The sequence below is a fragment of the Dasypus novemcinctus genome, chromosome 9 (assembly GCF_030445035.2).
Source record: "Dasypus novemcinctus isolate mDasNov1 chromosome 9, mDasNov1.1.hap2, whole genome shotgun sequence".
In the NCBI taxonomy this organism is placed as follows: Eukaryota; Metazoa; Chordata; class Mammalia; order Cingulata; family Dasypodidae; genus Dasypus; species Dasypus novemcinctus.
In genome coordinates, this window is record NC_080681.1 from 54039462 (window position 1) to 54061537 (window position 22076).

Genomic DNA, 22076 nt, shown 5'->3' on the forward strand with positions numbered 1-22076 from the left:
GATCAAGAGCCTCTATGACTGCTTTATTGCCTGGCTTTCCTTTCAAATTTAAGGCTAGTCCATCAGACTGTTGCTTACCTTAACGAGAACTGCAACCTCAGGCTAGTAGAACTTCTGACCTTTCCTGCTTCTGAGACTGCTACTTATTACTGGTAATGCTTTAGGCCATAGATTTTTTTTGCCATCTGCTCCAAATCAAGTCAGCCCCTTCCATCAGTGAAATTGCTGGTTATTCATGGCCTGCCCTACTACCCTATTTGTACTGCAGGGCTGAACTAATGGAAAGTATGAAGGGAGGAAGCAGCTCCAGGCAAGAATACCATAGATTTCCACTCTTCTTACTTGGAGTTCGGTAACTTTCATGAATAAGTACTTGTCATTTTGTAATAAGTCTTTGGTTTATTTCCAGTTTTCTGAAGTTGTTGATTTTTGATAATTTTATGGTTGCTTTTAGAGAGAGGATTTGGTGAACTCCTAACTCCAAAAGCCTTTTATATTAATTTTGTCCTTCCTGCTAAATTATAACTTCTTGAGGGAGTGGACCATATTTAATATTTTTGCAACACTTTAGTTTCCCTTTAGTACCTAAAAATGCTACTTATTGTCAGATAACTATGAATAACTAAAATTTTCAAGGAGTTTATAAAATGTTTTCTATTTTTTATATTATATAATCTTTAAAACTAGTAAGTGGATAACTGGGACATAGACCAAGGTCTTCTGATTTCTGATCTATATTCTTTCTATTAATACATACAGAAACCATTAAGTCAGGGTTGGGAGGAATTACTAAATTTTAAAATATAAAATTGTAAAAATAACAAGGGAGTAAAGGCAGAGATTGTCAGTTCTTGTTCAATCAGAGTACAAAAAAATGGGAAAAAATGAGATAATCTGGATATATTCTCTAGTCATGTGGGTATCAAATGGGAGGGCAGTCAAATTTAGAAGAAGTTGATTTCCTGTGCCCATTCCTAATTACTCCTTTTCTCCTTTCCCTTCCTTGTCTGCTTAACTTAGCGAATTATAGGGTATGATGTGGCAGTAAAATAAATCATATTACATGAATGTATAATTCAATTTCTAGTCTAATCAAAGCAAACTAGCTTTCTATTCACCACTTAAAATTTTTAAATCTGTTGTATGTTAGTTTTCCCCAACACTAATATTTTAAGTTTTTTCTTTCCTAGTTGTTTAATTTCACATAATAAACACTAAGGTTTAAGTGACAATTTTTTTTTTCAATAAATATTTTCTTTAGAACAAGTTGTATCTAATTTGAATCTTTCTTTAGGAGCTTAATGTGTTATACTCATAGTGTTTCTAGATTACTGTGAAAGAAATAGGTTAAAATGGTATTCAGTACTTATTTATTGGGGGTTCTTAAGCCATTGTTCTGAGATCTAAAGAACCAGGTGAGTAAGATCAGTCTCAGCAATCACGGATTTCACAGACTTGCTGGGTAGCAAATATTTAGATAAAGGGTTCTCAAATGTGGTACCTAGACCACTAGCATCAGCATCATCCAACAACTTAGGTCCTATCCCAGACCTACCAAATCAGAAACTCTGGGGTGAGGTGCAGCAATGTATTTTTTTATGCCCCCCACGTGCTTCTGATGCATGCTAACATTTGAGAACTACTGATCTAGCCATACTAAAATATATTGTGATGAGGAGAATGAGCAAGATGGCAGTGGAGTAAGAAGCTCTTAGAGTCAGCTCCTTCTACAGTGCAGTTAGCAAACACCCAGAGCTCTCTGGAGCTAGCTGAAGCACCATTTGGGGGCTCCAGGAGACCAGAAGAGCATCCTGCAACATGGAAGAAGGAGGCTGCCCATCTGCAGAGATGACTCGTAAGTAGAGCATTCCATGCCATGGAGGCCAGTGCCCATCCTCCACCAGAGGCACAAGCCGCCTCGGGAGCTGTTCCGTGGCTGTAATTGAAAGCTCCACTTCCCCAAAATGGAGGAGGAAGAGATGGTTGAGCACCAATTTCAGCTATGATGAGAAAATTCAGTGGGCTACAGAATAATCCTGAGAAGAGCTAAAGTTTGAGCCTGTCCAAGTCAGAAAGAGGCTGGGAGCCATCATCTTAACTCTACACCTGGCACGAGGGGAAATGGGCTGGACTGAAAATCCCAGTGCTGTTGGGACTGGCTTCTTCCCATCCAGATCATATTGCAGGTTTAGCCTAGGCCCCAGTGCCACCTCCAGCAGGGAGGAATCTGCAGTGACCTGTGCCAACCTCTCCAGGAAATGACCAGCCAAGCCATGGAGGCCAGTGATCATCCTACTCTGGCAGCATGAGCTGCCCCAGGAGCTGTTCTGTGATGGGAATTGGAAGCTCCGTTTCCCAGAAACAGGTGAGAAGGAGATGGATGGCTGCCAATTTTGGCTACTAAATGGGAGACTTGGCTGACTAAGAGATAACCCTGGAAACAGTTGGGTCAAGAACCAGCCCAAGTCAGAAAGAGACCGGTAGCTACCATTCTGACCCTGCCCCCAGTCTGAGGGGAAGCTGGGCTGACAGAAACTCTCAGTGTCTGCAGGAACCAGTTTCTTTCACGCAGATTAGCCTGCAGCCTGCCTAGGCTTCAGCCTGCTTCTGGTGGGGAAGAGGCTGAGGAGCCCTGCAATAGCCTATATAGGTAACTGCAGGTAACTTTGGCTGGCACAGACAGAAGATCAGAAGTCTACCAGGGCAACTGCAGTCATCTTGGACCCACACTGCACAGACTGCCGTCCACACCTGCAACAACATCCCTGCCCCAGGCAGGGGAGAAAGGGATGTGAAGCTTCATCAGTCTCTCTGGGCAACTACAGTCTAGGCTTGCACTTGGATTATTGCACATAGCTGTGACTCTGTCCCTACCCCTGGCAAAGGAGAAAGTTGGAAGAAGCTTCATTGGTCCCTGCTGCAATGAGGGCAGCTTGAGCCTCCACAGTTTACAGCACCAACTACATGCTTGGTTCCTATTGCATAACTAGCAAGGGATAAATGATAGGAAGCCGTAAACTAAAGAGAAAACTGTACCCAGAAAAAATACTTTAGTAAGCCAGATGTGAAGACACCAAGAAAAATACAATCCACACCAAGAAACAGGAGGCTATGGCCCAGTTAAAGGAACAACATAAGCCTCCAGATGACATAAAGGAGTTGAGACAACTAATCATAGATGTTCAAACAAATCTCCTTAAAAAATTCAATGAAATGACTAAAGAGACTAAGGATATTAAGAAGACATTGGATGAAAACAAGAATTTTAAAGCATTCATAGAAAAACAGCAGATCTTATGGGAATGAAAGGTGCAATCAATGAAATTAAAAAAACATTGGAATCATATAATAGCAGATTTGAGGAGGCAGAAGAAAGTATTGATGAACTTGAAGTAATGGCCTCTGAAAGTGAACATATAAAAGAACAGATGAAGAAAAGAATGGAAAAAATTGAACAAGGTCTCAGGGAACTAAATGATAGCAAAAGGCATGCAAACATACATGTCATGGGTGTCCCAGAAGGAGAAGAGAAGGGAGAAGGGGCAGAAAGAGTATTTAAAGAAATAATGGTAGAAATTTTCCCAGCCCTGTTGAAGGGCATAGATATCCCTGTCCAAGGAGCACAACGTACTCCCATCTGAAAAAATCCAAATAGACCAAATCCAATACACATACTCATCAGAATGTCAAAGGCTAAAGACAAAGAGAGAATTCTAAGAGCAGCAAGAGAAAAGCAAAGCATAACATATAAGGGATACCCAATAAGATTAAGTGCTGATTTCTCACCAGAAACCATGGAGGCAAGAAGACAGTGGTGTGATATATTCAAGATACTACAAGAGAAAAACTTCCAGCCATTAATCTTCTATCCACCAAGACTGTCTTTCAAAAATGAGGGTGAAATTAGAATATTCACAGATAAACAGAAACAGAGAATTTCTAACCAAGAGATCAGAATTTCAGGAAATACGAAAGGGTGTGCAAGAGCCTGAAGAAGGGAGAGAGGGGCCTGGAAGAGAGTCTAGAAATGAAGATTATATCAATAAAAGTAACTAAAACTGTCAAAAGAGTGGTGAAAATAAAATATGATGGATAAAACTCAAATAGTCAGGAATAAACTTAACCAATGATGTAAAGCACTTGTATTCAGAAAACTGCAACTCAGTGTTAAAACAAATTTTAAAAGCCCTAAATAACTGGAAGAACAATCCATGCTCATGGATTGGAAGACTAAATATCATTATGATTTATAAAAAACTAAAAGTAAAAGCACGAACCATAAAACTTCTACTAGAAATTACTGGAAAATATCTTCAAGACCTGGTGGTAGGTGGTGGATTCTTAAAGAAGATAAGAGGAAGGACTGAGTGGACTACTGATGTTTAATGCATGTAGAAGCTTTAATTAGCTTTATTGTAAAAGTGTGGAAATGTATAGAGAGGATGGTAACACATAGTGAGTATCAGCTAGTAAATGGGGATGTAACTGAAAATGGTAGTCTAGGTATATAAATGCCAACTGACAGAATGCTTGAGAATAATCTAGGAACTGGATAGCACAGTAAACCAAGAGGTGGGTGGGAATTGTGGTTGATGGTACAGATGCAAGAGTGTCCTTTGTTGGCTAGAAGAAAGTATATCACTACTGCAGGGTGTTGGGAATGTGGAGAAGCATGGGAACTATATAGCTGGAGTGACCTATGGATGGTGATTACTAGTAACAGTATAATATTCTTGCATCTATGCAAAAGAAGTACTATGTTGATACTGAGGCAGTTCGGAAAGTGTGAGCCAAATGTACACTATGGACATGGTAATAATCAGATGATATTATTTTATCTGTAGCAAATGACACACACATTGTGGTGTGTTGATGGAAGGGGTGTTGTTTGGGAATTCTGCACATGAGCAAGATTGTTTTATAAGTTTATAACTTCTGTCATAAAAAATATATTTAAAAAATAGTAATAAGGTGGGTTGGGGGAAAAACACACCAAATTTAAGATAAGAACTATGATTAGTAGTAAGATTTTGACAGTGTTCTTTCATAGTTTGTAACAAACGTCTCATGATAATGCAAGGTGTTGGTGGAGGGTTGATATATGGGACCCCTGTATGATGTTATGCATGTTTGCTTTGTAAGTTCACAACTTTTACTATACACTTAATTGTTTAGGTATATTCATATATAATATAAAGATAATAATAATAGGATTGGTTAGGGGAAAATTTGTTTAGTAGTAATATTTTGACAATGCTCTTTAATCATTAGTTAAAAAGGTTTAAAAACAATGCAAGTTATTGGTGGTAGAGTGAGATGTTATATATGTTTGCTCGATGTTATATATGTTTGTTTTGTAAGTTCACAACTATTGTACACTTATTATTTATGTATTTTTATGTATGAGTGATATATATCAGTAAATTTAAAAAAAGAAAAAAATATTGCAATAAGTTCAGCAATAGGAAATGTGTACATGGCACAGAGTTGAAAATTATTAACTCTTTTATTGGTAGAAATTGAAGGGTACAGAGAGGTTTTGTATAGAAGTGACATTAGAAATATTCGTGAGAAGCAGGTCCTGAGACACCCTGTAGACTAGGATTTCTCAAACTTCAGGTTTGGGACTTCTAAAGTGGGATTTTTTTCCCAAAGAGCATTATAAAGACTTGGAATGCCTGAAAACTATTAATTGTAGGTAGTGGTTCTTAATACAGACATACCAAATTTTATTGCATTTCACTTTATTGCACCTTGTAGATGTTGTTATTTTTACAAATTGGACATTTGTGTCAACCTTGCATTAAAATCCATCAGAATCAACCCATCCTCCCCACCCTACCCCCTATCAAACTTGCACTGCCCAGCCCCATGTATCACTAAACCTCTGTCCTATGCCTTCACTGCACAACTCCTCTATGACTATCATTATGAGCCTTTGTTCTCAAAGTTGCAACATAGCCTAGTGTTGTAGGGTGCCTAAGTGTTACCTCCTGAGAGGCTCCCTGTTGCTCAAATGTGGCCACTCTCAGAGCCAAATTCAGCATGTAAATACATTACCTTCCCCCAGTGTGGGACATGACTCCCGGGGATGATCCTCCTTGGCACCAGGGATTATTACTAAACACCAACAAGCAATGCACCTGGAAAAAGATCTTGAATAAAAGGGGGAAACATAAAGACAAATGAATTTATATGGCTAAGAGACTTCAAAATGAGTTGGGAGATCTTCCCAGAGGTAATGCTTATATACATCTCAGCAGGATCTCATAGACAGCAAAGTAGATACTTCCCCAAAAAAGTGGGACTCCAAAAAAGAGGGCTCTGGAGAAACTCAGGTCCTATATTCATGGCAGATAGCTCCAAAGATTGGTGCCTTACCAGTTGACCCTACTTTGGAGTTTGTGCTTCTGAGTGTGGCAGAGTTGGACTCAGATATGACTTCTCTATACATGCTCTTCTGTCTCTTTTATTTGAACATACAGTTGGTGCTGGAGTTGGTAGGTGTACGTCCAAGAGACTTGAATCTCTGGGCTGTCCATGTGCCAACTGGGCCCTGAGCCTTAGCAGAGTCACAACACCTACTCTCCAGTTCACTGGACTCACCCAGTACAACTAACAAGGAAGTAAGGACAGACAACCATCATACCAAGGAACCAAGAGTCTACAGCTGCAAGCAAGAGAGTCTCATCCATCAGCCATATGGGATTGAAACCCCCTCTCAATTAGAGGTGGAGTGGGCATCACCATCCTAGAATCCTCAGGATTGGGAATAAAATATGGACTAGAGTAGACTTATAGGTATTCTACTATGGACTTATTGTGATTCTAGCAATGGAAGAAATTATATCATTGATGTGGAGACAGTGGCCACTGGAGGTGCTGCGGTCAGGGAAAGGGACAAAGAGATGTAATATGAGACACTTTCAGGACTTGGAATTGTCCTGAGTGGCATTGCAATGAGAGACACAGGCTATTATATATATGGTCATAACCTACAGAATTGAGTGGGAGTGAGTGTAAACTACAATATAAACTCTAATCAATGCTTAGTGGCTGTAGCAGTTTAATATTATTGATGAATTCCAAAAAGAAATACTGGATTATGTTTGTAATCTGATCTGTACCTGGGCATGACTGAGTTATGATTAGGGCTGTGAGTCCCCACCCCTTGGAGGGGCATGGCAAAGAACAGAGTTGAGGGTTTCTGATGTTGGAGTTTTTGATGTTGGAGTTTGATGCTGAAGTCTTGAGCTGGAGCCCTGGGGAAAGAGACAGAGCAGTTCACCTGATAGTCTACAGCTGACCTTGTGGAGGAAACAGAGGAGCTGAGCCCAGAGGAACCCAGAAAGCCTGAACCCTCACAGATGTCAGCAGTGTTCTTGCTCCAACAAATGGAAATAGGCTTTGGTGAGGGAAGTAACTTATACTTTATGCCCTGGTAACCGTAAGCTACTACCCCAAATAAATACCCTTTATAACATCCAGCAGATTCCTGGTATTTTGCATCAACACCCCTTTGACTGACTAATACAGTGGCAATGTTCCAAAATGTGTTCATCAATTGCAATGAATGTACCATACTACTGAAAGAAGTTGTTAATGTGGGGAAGGGTGGGAGGTGTGGAGAGTGGGACATATGGGAATCTCTTTTTTTTAATGTAACATTTTATATAATCTAAGTATATATATAAAGAGTCTATTGATTCCGTTTTTCCTAAAAGCATGTGCTCACTTCATGTCTCTGTGTCACATTTTGGTAATTCTCACAATATTTCAAACTTTTTCATTATTATTACGTCTGTTATAGTGATCTGTAATCTGTGATCTTTGTCATTTCTATTGTAGTTATTTTGGGGCACCAAAAACTGTGCCCATATAAGAAGGCAAGCTTTTTGATAAATGTTGTGTTCTGACTGCTCCACTGACTGACCATTCCCCAGTCTTTCTCCCTCTCCTTGGGTTCCCTCTTCCCTGAGACAAAAACAATATTGAAATTAGGCCAGTTAATAACTCTACAATGACCTCTAAGTATTCTAGTGAAAGGAAGGGACATATGAATCTCACTTTAAATCTAAAGCTAGACATGATTAAACTTGGTGAGAAGGCATGCAGACAGCAGGGCCTCTTACACCAAACAGTTAACCAAGTTGTGAATGCAAGGGAAAAAGTACTTGAAAGAGAGTAAATGTGCTACTCCAGTGAACACATGAATGACAAGAAAGCAAAACAGCTTTTAATGATCTAAATATAAGATCAGACGAGCCACAACATTACCTTAAACCAAAGCCTTATCCAAAGCAAGACCCAAACTCTCTTAAATTTTATGGAGGCTGAGAGAGGTGAGGAAATTGAAGAAGGTAAGTTTGAATCTAGCAGAAGTTGGTTCATAAGGTTTAAGGAATGAAGTCATCTCCATAACATAAGAGTGCAGAGTGAAGCAGCAAGGCTGATATAGAAGTTGCAGCAAGTTATTCAGAAGATCTTGCTAAGATAATTGATAAAGGTGGCTACACTAAACAATTGACTTTCAATGGTGATGAAACAGACTTCCATTGGAAGATGATGGAAACTTGTCTAGGATTTTCATAGCCAGATCTCTAGAGAGGAGAATCTATCTGGGTTTCAAAGCTTCAAAGGATAGGCTGAATGCCCTGTTAGGGGCTAATACAGCTGATGAATAAGTTGAAGTCAATGCTCTCTTACTGGTCTGAAATCCTAGGATGCTAAAGGATTATGCTAAATCTACTCTGCCTGTGTGCTCTATAAGTTGAACAACAAAGCCTGGTTGACAGTACATCTGTTTACAACATGGTTTCCTAATATTTTAAACCCATTGTTGAGACTTACTACTCACAGAAAAAGATTCCTTTCAAAATAGGACTGTTCATTGACAATTCACCTGGTAATCCCAGAGCTCTGATGGAGAAGCACAATGAGCTTAATGTTTCCATGTTTGATAACACAACATCCATTCTGTAGCCCATGGATCAAAGAGTAATTTTGACTTTCAAGTCTTATTATTTAAGAAATATATTTTATAAGGCTATACCTGTCATAGGTAGTGATCCTCTGATTGATCTGGGTAGAGTAAATTGAAAGCCTTCTGGAAAGGATTCAGCATTCTAGATGCCATTAAGAACATTTGTGATTCAAAATAGCAACACAAACAAGAGTTTGAAAAAAGTTGATTGCAACCCTCATGGATGACTGATAGGGGTTCAAACTTCAGTGGAGGATGTAACTCCAGATGTGGTAGAAATAGAAAGAGACTAGAGTTAGTTAAAAGTTGAGCCTGAAGATATGACTGAATTGCTGCAATCTCATGATAAAACTTTAATGGAGGGGGCATTGCTTCTTATGGATGAGCAGAGTGGTTTCTTGAGATAAAGTCTGTTCCTGGTAAAGATACTGAAAGGACAACAAAGAATTTAGAATATTTCATAAACTTAGTTGATAAAGCAGCAGCAAGGTTTGAGAGGATTAACTCTAATTTTGAACGAAGTTCTACTGTGGTTATGCCATCAAACATCATTGATTGCTACAGAGAAATCGTTTGTGAAAGGAAGAGTCAACTGATTTGGCAAACTTCTCGTTTAATTGCTGTCTCGTTTTAAGAAATTGCCACAGTCTCCCCAACCTTCACCAACAACCACTATGCTCAGTCAGCTGCCATCAACATTGAGGCAAGATCCTCCACCAGCAGGGAGAGTATGATTTGTTGAAGGCTCAGGTGATGTTTAATATTTTATAGCCAAAAAAAGGTAATTTTTAACAAATGTATGTGCACTGTTTTTTAGATGTAATGCTTTACATACTTAACAGACTACAGTATAGTGTAAACATAACTTTTATCTGCACTGGAGGCCAAAAAGTTCTTGTGACTCATTTTATTACTGTATTTGCTTTATTGTGGTGGTCTGGAACTGAACCCACAATATCTCCAAAGTATATTGGTGGGATTTTGGGGTTGGAAGGGGACTAATAAAAGGAGCCTTTAGTCCAAACAGAATTGGGTAAAACTCGAAGATGAATTCATTCTGCCACACGCATACATTTGTTATGATGTTGCAAATTACAACTAAAGATACAAATTTATTTAAAAGCATTTTTACATTCACAGTAGCTATTTTGTCATTATATACTTCCCTTATCAATTAATGCCATAGCCATATAGTTAGGACTGTGATCTCTAGAGTTAGAGATATTTGGATTTAAATCTTAACTCTCCTACTTACTGTATGCCACTGAGTAAATTACTGAACAACTCTGTCTTAATTTCTTCATTTGAAAACTAGGGCTAACAATATTCCTACTTCATGTGATTGTTGAGAGATAACAATGCCTGGTATTGTTGTTTTATTACAAATGAAAGAGTTTTATAAAGACTTGGAGTATTTATTACAAATAAAACTAATAGAATATATTTTTATGATTAAAAATTTCTTCAAATTAAGAAGGTGATCTTTAGCATATTATATTTATCTAATAGAAAACTGTGATTAAGAACATCTTAGTCCAAAATGAGTTGCTTTCACTAATATATTTCTTTTTCATTTCCAGAGACCTTTCAGTTTATCTCCAAAAGACATCGTGGTTTCCCTTTCAGTCTCACCTTTTTCCTGAATGGGATACAGGTGAACAGGTTAAGCTCCTGCTGTGAATATAAACATCGAAAAGGTTCCAGACTTGGAGGCAAACGTGGCTACTTTGGGTTTGTGTGTGTCGAGAAATCATCACCCTGCTACAAGTATGGAAACAAATTTCCTTTGGTGGAGCACAAGTTTTGCCAATTTTTTCTTCTTAAACTTCTATGGGTGTATTTTGAGTCACAATTTTGTTAGGAAAGATAGTGTAGATGAGTCTAAGTAAAAGGTTTTTTGTTTCAACCCTGCGTACTGCATTTGAAATATAAGATATACATCTAAAAATTAAAACTCTAGATATATTCAATGACAGAGCTAAAAGCTGATGGTGTTTCAAATTCTGTTTCTTTTCTCCCTTTCCCCATACTGCTTTAAGCTCTGCTTCTAAACAAATGGAAAGATGTCCAGTTAACATGTATTAAGAGGGGGAAGACTGTGGGAGAAGCAGATTTGGGTGTGGGATGAAATGAAGGGGCTTTGGTTTGGTCATGGTAAGTTAGAGGCATCTATTAAATATGTAAGTGGAGGTGATAGATACGCAGTTAGATATATAAATCTGGAGTCAGGTGAAAGGTCAAGGTTAGAGATATAAATTTACAAGTAGTTTGCATTTAGATGGCATTTAATGCCATAAGATTTAAATAATTTTAAGAATTTAATGCAGATGTGGGAGGTGTCTGAGTAATGAGCTTTGGGACACTCAAGTTCAGAGGTGAAGAAGATAAAGAGGAACCAACAAAGGGACTAAGATGGAAAGCCAGTGGTTAGTGAGAGAACATAAAGAGAGTGATATCTGGAAATGAACAAAATGTTTGAAGAGCAAGGACATGATAACTGGGCTAATTGGATAGATATGCTAAATAAAAAGAAGACTGAGGGTTGAACATTGATTTGGTAATGTGCTGGTGTTGGCTGCAGTTGTGAAGTGTTAGGGATGAAGCTTGATTGGAGTGTACTTAAAATACAATTTTCAGAAGACTAAAACCAGAGAATATTGATGTCTTAGTTTTCCAGAGCCACTGTTACAAATAACATACAGTGGATTGGCTTATGCAACAAAAATTTATTGGCTCTTTGTTTTGAGGCCAGAAGTCCAAAATCAAGATATCAGTAAGACTTGCTTTCTTCCCAAAGACTTTAGCATTCCGGTGCTTGCTGCTGGTAATCCTTGGGTTCCTTGGCTTGTGTCTCTGCCTCCCAGCACATGATGATGTCCTCTCCTTTCTTGCTTCTGTGACTTCTGGGTCCTATTTGTAAGTCCTCCAGTATTCTGGAATAAGACCTACCCTTATTCAATTGGGTCACATCTTAACTAAAAGATTATCTTCAAAAGGTAATAATTATAATAGGTTCACACCTACAGGTATGTGGATCAAGATTAAGAACACTTTTTTTTCTGTAACTCAATCTAACACAATAGGCAACTTTTTAAAAGGAATTTTGCTATAACATATAGACATGAGGTGGTAACTAAAAGAGGGATGTGGGATTCAAAGGTGCTTTTATATTTTTAAGATGGGAGATATTATGTTTATATGATGATAGACTAGACAGAATGATTCCCTAGAGAAGAAAAAAAATTGATGAAGCATAACGTAGAGAGGAAATTTGCTGGAGCAAAATGCTTGGGTAAACTAGAGGAGATGGGGTCTAGGGTTCAAATGGAGGCATTAGCCTTTAGAAGAGGAGAGCAATTCTTCTAGAATAACAGGAGGAAAGATGGAGCATAGGGTATAGAGAGAAGTAGGTTGGTGGATATGCCGGAACAAGCTGGAAGTTCTCCGCTGATTGTTTTTATTTTCTCCATCATACAGGAAACAAATCTATCAGCTGAGGTTAAGTCTGAAGGAGGAGGGGTTGGAGGTTTTTGTAGGAGGAGAGGTGTGAAATAGCCATCCAGAAGAGTAGGAAAGTGATTGACCTAGGGCGATGTAGTATGAGTGCGCAGCTGCACATAGGTCCACCTCAAGTTGCCTTCTGGTCCCAACTCAAATCTGCTATTTCTATATTTGTGGAAAAGCAGTTTAACCCTTTTTTTTGAACTCCCAGGAGTGCTAATAAGCTATGTACAATCATTCATGCATAAACACATTGCATTCTTTGGGAATTGCTGTATAAACCCTAAGCTGTAAATTTTCAGCGCTGAACACTTTCTATGGAAGTTTAATAATCAGTACCAAAATCTGATTGATGACATCTATTCTCCTATTCAACCCTTAATAGCTTCTATAAGTTCTTTCTAAATTTTGACACTTCTTGGTCCCCTCTAGTGTCTTCCTTCAACCTTTTCAAATAATAGTAACAAAATGGTTGTTATATTAAGGAATAAGACCCCTTGCCCTCTACTAAAATGCACAGTTCTTATAAGACAGTAGTTTTCAATTTTATATTAGTTTCATAATCATTTTTCAAATGAAATCTGTGAATACCCAGAGAAGGACAGTGCAGTATCATTTGATGTGGCAGGATAAAGGTGAATAATAGAGGCTTGCTTGTTTGACATGATTCTACAGTAGTTTTTTCAGAGGCACCAGCATTGCAAAACTCCAACTTAAAAACTACTCCTAAGAGATTGCTTTCATTTATAATATTGTATAACCTTTGCTTTTTGTCACATCCAAAAATAATACCATCCATTATCTTAAGGGGTGTATATTAGTTCCTTTAATTTGTTCAAAATGAAATGAATTCTACATAAATTTAAAATACCAGTTCCTGGAACTCTTAAGATGTGGTAAAATAAAACAATAGGGGATTCTACTTCAAAAATTGATTAGGAATTGCCTGGTTAAGGTTCTCAGAAACAAGAAAAGCTCAGCAGTGGTCAATTCTAAGTGTGGAGTTTTCACAACTCTACTTTTCCTTTAATCATGGAAACTGTTTGGAGAGGCATAGTGGTTATTTTTAGTTGTTAGAGTGAAACACAGGAAGAAGAAGCATTGCCTGCTTTGAGCTTTAGTAATGAGAATCAACACCTAAATTATACTCAGAAGTCAAATAGGTAGTCAGTGAGGAGGAGAGCACAGATGTTACTCACTTTGTTTGCCCAACTCCCTTAAGCAGATGGGCAATAAAAACTGCATGCTGTAGGGAGGCATCAAAGACTCAGTACAGTCACAACATAAACTAAAATTAACAGCATATCAGAGGCTCAGAATCAATGGATTTGGTGATGCCATTGATAGGGGAAGAACAGCTTGAACAGAAGGCAATGCTAGTAATCATATTCTATAAAGATTCATGACACCTTTATTCCAAGGAAACCAATGTGCTAAGCACATCACTGTTAAAGTCAAGGAGTATTTATCAAGCTTAATATAGGGAAGCTAAGTTTATTCTTATTATTTCATTTTCCTACAGCTTGGTAGTCACTTTGAGTGCAAATTCTTTTAGCTTTATTTTAGGGGACATGTTGAAAAGATGGTGATATAAGTAAGTCTCATATTTTCCTGTTGGGAGAATTAATTAAGATCAATTCCTCTGCTATTTCTAGACTGGATTTAGCTGACATTCAGTGGAATCTTCAGGATAAGTATCTGCCATTGGATTTGTTTCACATTGAGGGAATTTTCAGATTTTATATATTGTTCCTATCCCTCCTGGATTGAGAAATCTTGATTCAAGATTTCTTGTCCTGCTTTACCCAACCACTACTATTGACTTAGTTGCCTGACATTTGTATAGCATGGAGAAAAGGGGATATGACAAGGTCCAGAGAAGGAAATATGGAGACCAATACCTGCCAGATACCTTTTTTCAGGCATGGGTTGTCTCCTGGCTTTAGTTAGGAGGAAATGTCCCCAGATTTTGTTAGTTTCTGGTGAGGATGTGTGAGTACTTTCTCTGGTGGTTTTGTCTAGCATTGCAACATTTGTCTGAGTTACTGGTCATCTTAGAGGGCAATACTGTATTGTAACAATATGGTTGTGATTCACTGTGAGGTAATGAAGTCTAACAGACTTGAGCTGGCAACGTGGCTCCATCGCTAACCTGCTGGGTGTCCTTGGGCAAGTCATGGAACCTTGTAAACCTCAGTTTTTTCATTTGTAAAATTTGTAAAGTGGCAATGATAATTCTTAACTCATTGATCTGTGGGGTATGAGCCCTGGAAGACGCTGTATATAAAGTTCTCAGCAAAGAGCTTGGCACAGAGTAAGTGTTGAATAATCTTGTCATTTTCATAATCATTATTTTTACTAAAGCATTATTAAGACCATGATTGGAATTCTTATTTTGATGTTAGCTTGAGATATAGAAAAAAAACTATAGAAGAAAATTTATTAATATTACTTTTGTGATATCTGATTTGAAAAATGTTTTTCCCTAAAATGACATAAAATATTCACATCATCTGCTTTATTCACCAGACTTGACTTTGAATGACTCTTTATGACTTCTAAAATTTTTTACCATCTTCAGGGAACAGATGTTTATTGCCAGCAAAAAATTATAAAAAAAAAAATGCATTACAGGTTTCAAAAGGCCACTCAAAAAGCAATAATGACAATTCTATTAAAATAAGCCTGTATGCTTCTAGGGATTCATTTAAAGGGCACAACAACATGTAACTGTTTATGTTTCTTTAAAAGTCAATCAAGTTTGTTTAGAGACAATCTTGTATATAAATTTTCGTTGTTATTTTTGTGTTTTTCGAATAATAAATGACCAAAGGCTGAATCTTTGCATCTTGGCTTTCTTAGATGATATCTTTGTTTTTATCTCAGTTTCCCTGTGTTTATGTACTTTTATTGTATAATTTGCTTTTAAGGATTTGATGATATATATTGGACTCTGAAATAAGGTAAAAAATGAGCTTTAAAGCACAAATTTTAGTTTGAGGCTATAGTAATTAGTAGTTGACTTGTTTACTTGTTTATTTTTGTGGGCAAGATTATTAAGAATTTGTTGCGTTCACTTACATAATTTTTACATCAGTAAGAATAGTTTATTTTTAATTTACCTATGTGTACCACAATAAAAATGTTCCTCAACATTTTTAACAAGAGTAAATGATAAGTGATTTTAAAAACTTTAATGTTCCACAGTATGGTATGTAAAGATTAATGAACACTTTATGTTAATAATTTTCCTAGGTGCATTATTGCAATGGGGCTTGACAAAAAAACAGCTTCACCAAAAACTAGGAAAGAAAAGAATGCTGAGCAAAGAGAGGAAATGAAGAAGGGTGAGGAGAAACTGAGGAAGGATAAAGAGTACATGTTCCGGAGAAAGAATGAGATCGAGGGGAACAAAACATTTCCCTCAGCCATTTTTTCAGTTCAAAGAGAAAAAAATGGAGTCAGAGAAGTGAGAACTGCTATAGAAGAAATGCAACATAGAGGAAAACCAGGACAAGACATTTGGGAAGATGACCAGGAAATTACCTTTAAATATGGTAATCAATAACACAGGGTTCTTCTGGTTTTGCTGCTGCTGCTGTTGTTTTGTCTTTAAATGTGATTATCAAAATTTGCAAAAATATCCATTAATAGTTGTTACTCAGTTATGGTCTTTCTTTAGGCAACTCTGTCATATGTGCAGAATCTCTGACCTCCTTCCTCTACTGTTTTGCGTGGAGTTCTATTCACTTACCCTAGAAAGGCAGGACTGACCCCAGAGGGGGTTAAGGGTGCTTGTGTGAGAGGAAGGGGGCTCAGATCTGCATGAGACTGAGACTCTGTTGACTTCTGCACAAAACATTTTTGACCGAATAGAATTTTGCCTAATTTTTCAGTTTTTGATTGTATGCACTTTTTTCCTTTTTAGTGAAATTAATGATTCCAATAGTATCCCATAACTAAAAATAACAAATAGGTTTGAGGCCTGGAGTCTGTCTGCCTTTCTTGCTTTCTTGCCTTCTCTCTCTTTATGTGTGTATGTATGTGTATATAACAGTAGAGGAAGGAGGTCAGAGATTCTGCACATATGACAGAGTTGTCTCTTTCACACATTTACAGAAAATCTTTCTTTAAATAATAGTGATAGCAACAATAATACAAGTGCTAGGTACCAAGCACTGTGCCAGGCATTTTCCATGCTCTATCTCGTTTTATTCTCACCACCTGATATGGGAGGAATTATTACAAACTTCATTTTACAGATTGGGTAACTGAGGCTTGGAGAGCTGAAGTCATTTAAAATTGCAGAAGTAGGATTCAAATCCAGGTTTGTCTGGTTTCAAAGTACAGATTTTCAAACATCATACTTCATTCTATTCTCTATAAACTATATTAAATGCAACATGTTGGTGCATCATGTGTCTAAAGGATTGGAAGGGGGACCTGCCTGAGTGTCCCTCTTATAACCAGGAGACAAAGCCTAGATTATAGGAGCAATAGCTATGGGTCAGGATGGACTGCAGAGGGCTGGCATCAGAGATATCTTCTTCCTCACCTCAGCTTGTCACTACCTGAGAATTTCAGAAATCCAATAATTATAGAGCTGCTAAATACTGGATTTTGTTTATTGCTGAAATAATGTGACCATCTTAAAAAAAGATTTCACTCACAACACTTTTACTCTGTTCACCTCTGTCTATGATCCCTTCTGTTCTTTATTCTTATCTTGGATTGAGAATTAAAAAATATCTATAGCAACAGAAGTAGCAGAGAGATTAACAGATATGATATTTGTGTGTGTGTGTGCTTGTTTTAGCTGTTAATACATGGAGATTTATTAAAATCTATGCCCATGTGTAGGAAAACCACAGCTGGGTCCAACTCTGTCACATTGGGGAGCATGAATTCCAAAGTAGGGTCCATTGCCAGGGCACCAAACTCCTGAGCTGTCTGCCCTGCCTATAGTGTCTAGTTGTCTCCAGAGCCCTCAGGGGCCCCACTATTTGAGGAAATATTTACTATGGCAGTCAATGAAATCCTGCTGAGACGTGCACAAGCATAACCTCTGGAATGGGCTCCTGACTTATCTTGAAATCTCTTAGCCATATAAACTCATTTGTTTTTACCTCTTCCTCCTTTTGGTCAAGGTTGCAATGCAAGTTAGAATTTGGTAGTAATTTCTCCTTGCCAGAGAGGCTCATCCCCAGGAGTAATATCCCTCATGGGGGGGAAGGTAATGCATTTATATCCTGAGTTTGGCTTAAAAAGAGGCCACATGTGAGCAAGAAGGAGGCTCTCAGGAGGTAACTCTTAGGCACCCTATAATACTAGGCTAAATTTCAATTTGAAAAGTAAAGGTTCATAAGAACAGTCACCACTATCAACAATCCATCAGTGGTCCATCCTCCTTCACTAGTCACTGCCTCTGTATTCAGGGGATTCTTGCTGTCCCATTAGAGAATGTGGCAGAGCTCCCCAGGATGGGAATTCTATATTCTTTTGGTTATTGTGTGGATCTCCACCTACCATGACAATGTCTCAGGAACACTTGAAAACAATTATATGCCTTATAGTTATGCCCCAGGTGAGCCTCCTTCCATGTATTCCCCATCACTGATACCCCACACCAATGATCCTCCCCTGCCCCAACTGTAACCTTTCTGTGATCCAAAACTTCTTCAAAAATGAAGCCAACAAAATAACCAAATAAAATTAATAAGAAAATGAAATAATAATATAGTTTTAAAAATAAATAAAATGCAAAAATTTTTTAAAAATAATAATGAAAAAATTTAATGACCTTATATCTTTCATCACTGTAAGATCTATTGTCTTGCATGTACAGTGATATTTTCTTCTGTTTATTCCCCTATGTCTTTTTTTTTTCATTTTATTTTCAAAGAAGCTTTGTTTACAGAAAAGATATGCCCAACACCCTCCCCCTTTTCCCTTTTAATAAGGGGAATGTGGATTTTTGCATGTAGATGGTACGTTTGTTACACCTGATGTACAAATATTGAAGCAGTGCTACTAACCATGGTCAATGATTCATATTATTGTTTACATTTTGGACCATACACTTTTATAAATGTTGATGAAATATAACATGGCCTGTAGCAATCATTGCAAGATCATGTGGAATGATTACAATGCACCCCAAATGCCCCATGTTCCATTTATGCTATTCCTTCCCCTGGGGACCCATGGCAACCACCAAGCTTCACTCCTTGAAGAACAAGATTCAAGAGTACTTGCAACAGCATTGAGAGCTTGACATACTGAACTGTCCTCCCCTATTAGGCACTGCCTATGCTCTCAAGAGACTCCCAACACTCTATTTGAGAACATAGCAGGATTCCCCAAGATTGGAGTCCAACACCTTCCCTTTCATTGTGTGGGTCTCCACCCACTGATATAACACTCTATGATAAAATGAACATTCACACACTTCCTTGAAGCCTGCTGTAGGTGCACCCTGCCCCACATACCTCCCATATTCAACACCCTAACCAATAATCCTCCCCTGCCATATCTGCCAAAAGAACATTCCCAATGTTGTGCTTTCCTTATATGTGGCTCTTTTGCCCTTTTATTTGAACCTATAGTTGGTACTGGAGTTAATAGGTATATGTCCAAGAGACTTAAATCCTTGGGGTTTCCATGTGCCGTTTGGACCCTGAATCTCAACAGAACTGCAATACCTACTCTCCAGTTCATTGGACTCACTCAGGACAACTAACAGGGAGATGATGATGGACAATGACCATCCCAGGGAACAGAGAGAGTCTGCAACTGCAGGCAAGATAGTTCCTCCAATCCATCTGCCGCATGGGATCTAGGCCTCCTCTCACTTAGAGGCAGAGTGGGCATCACCATACCAGAATTCTCAGGATTGGGGAATGAACGATGGACTAGAGTAGACTTACTGCTATTCTACTATAGACTTATTGTTGTTCTAGCAATAGAAGAACTTTTATCATTCATGTGGAGGTATTGGCCACCAGAGGTTCTGAGAGGACGCAGAGGGAAAAATAGGTGTAATATGGGGGCATTTTCAGGGCATTGGAATTGTCCTGAATGACATTGCAATGACAGATACAGGCAATTATATATCTTGTCATAACTTACAAAATTGTGTGTGTGAGAGTGTAAACTATAAAGTGGATTATGGTCCATGCTTAGTGGCAATGCTCCAATATGTATTGATCAATTGTAACAAATATACCACACTAATGAAGGCTGTTGTTAATGTGGGAAAGTGTGGGAGGGGTAGGGAGTGGGGCATATGGGAATCCTCTATATTTTTTATGTAACATTTATGTAATTTAAGTATCTAAAAATATAAATTTTTTTAAAAGTAAAAAAAATACAACTGTTCAATAGAGGCCTTCATTTTCTTTATTGTTTTTTTCTTAAATCAACATGGGTAGTACTATAAGTAACATAGTTAATGCTATAATAGTTTTCCTTCAGATCTCTAATCTGTGTTGGCTAGTTAATGAATTTTAAATGCCCATTTCCATTTTAAAAAAGGAGGAAGAGAAACAGTAGCAACAAGGCTTCAACTTTCTGCAGAACAATCAATGATGATAAGGGCAGCAAGAATCTTGAGTCAGGTCATTGAGGTAGGGTTAATGCTGGATTGATGTTGACCTGGAGTTGGTTCACTTCTTCATGAGTGGGCTTGGTAAACAACAGGTTAATTAAATTCCCTGGAAGATGGAAGTAGGATGGGGGAAACAGAAGAAATTATGAGAAAGAATCCAGAAAGCATGCCACTAGTTCATTCATATTGAAAACTTGAGTAGATGGCAGAAAGTGCCATGTTTTGAGCTATAATGCGAATGGAAGTCTCCTGGTTAACAGAAAGATAATATTTAGATGTGTTGATGGTGGTTGGGAGAACAAAGTCAGGACAGCCTCAAATTTCACATTTTGAGAGACAATGCAGAAGCTCCTGCAAAATCGGATGCAGGGACTGTTCTTGTGGCTAACTACATGTTTCTTTGATTATGTTCTGCTTCCATACTATAACTGAAATTATTCCTAATTGAAGACAGTTATTTTACTCTGATTTTACTCAGGTGGCTCCATTAAAGAGGATTGCTGTCAGTGAAGGACAGATTGTGTTTTCCTGTTCTATCACCTCCCAACCACAACAATTATCAATGCTAGTCCCAAATATTTATTAGGTGCCCATTGTTCCTGGCACTGTACTAAGTGTGTTTCAGGGGTTCTTGTTTTAATGCTAACAACAGTTTTGTGAGTCAGGTGCTACTCATGATACAGATGAAGAATATGAAGATTAAAAAGGTCGAAGAAATTGCTCAAGGTCGCAGAGGTTTTACATGTTCTAACAAGGACTTGGGTACATGATTTCCTGATTCCATGGTCCTCACACCGCTCATGTTCTGTCTGGTCTTTTGCTTATCTTATGACCAGAAGCAAATATATGTAAAGTGATGGATACCTTCTCTATCTCTGTATTCTGCTGTGAACCTCAATTCCTACTTTTATGAAGCCTGCCATGATCCCCTAAAATGATTTTTCTTCCTCCTCTCATGCCATTCCACTTATCTGATGCTGTCTCATATAATTAATTATAAATTCTATGTAAAAATCAAGGGCAATAGAATCCAGTAGTGATGGGACTTAACATTACTGAGGACAATATATAAAAACTGTTATATTACCTCTTGTATACTTGCATCTTATTTCCTCAACAACAACTGGAGACTCCTTGATGGTAGAGGTTGAGATATTGCAATGTCCTTTCTCTTGCAATTTTGTCTTCATCCATAGAGAAGACTCTCAATCAAGATTTATTGTTTGCTTGCTAACTGACCTAAATGAGTAATTATCTTATACTTGACCTGCAATACTTGGATCAAAATATTTCTTTTCTTTTTTTTACTATTTCCTGTTTGTATCATGCAATATAAACCAAATTATTCATCTTGCTTGTTTTATAATTTTGTTTTACTCATTTTAATTCACATTTCTTATTCTCCCTACTAAATCTCTTTCATATTAATATTCTTGTGATGACTTCTTTTTTGTTTGCCTTTCCTCATTGCAGTTTTTTATTTCTTTTTTGCTCTTAAATCTCCCTCATCTGCTCTCTGAATTAACACAGCTTTCTTCATATGCACAGGGCATGCATTTCTAAATTAAGTTTCTTTCATTGCTGCAGGGTGGTGGACAGCTCTCAATTACTTGAGAGGTTCTCACTACTGGGATAGAAGCCAGAAAATCTAATAACTAAAACATATAAAAATAAAGAAAACTTTATTTTCCCTGTAATTTTTGTTTTAGAGATAATTGTTTATTTGCTTAATTGGTTCTGCATGAGATCCTTTTACTCTCTGTCATTGGCATGTTGTCACTTCAAGATTTTTAGTTTTTGGTGGAAAGAATAAGGGGAATAATTAAATATGAAAGGTGAAAAATTATAACCACTAAGGACAGCTGGAGTTTATCTGACGTGACAATTTCCTTTTTCTGCTACAGATTGGTTACACCTCAGTAGGGAATGCCGCAAATTAGTGGCATGACAGGAATATCCTATTTTATAAGAATTTGTATCCTTGGA

General features: G+C 37.7%; 1 protein-coding gene across 2 annotated transcripts in view; it reads left to right on the forward strand.

Moving 5' to 3' along the window:
- The window catches only part of ERICH3 (glutamate rich 3), a 146361-nt gene that overhangs the window by 72498 nt on the left and 51787 nt on the right, over positions 1–22076 (forward strand). For both annotated transcript variants that reach the window (XM_071217377.1, XM_023585270.3), the window contains 2 exons: positions 10564–10750; positions 15740–16041. In XM_071217377.1, coding sequence (XP_071073478.1) covers positions 10564–10750; positions 15740–16041 — 489 coding nt within the window. The remainder of the gene's footprint in view (positions 1–10563; positions 10751–15739; positions 16042–22076) is intronic.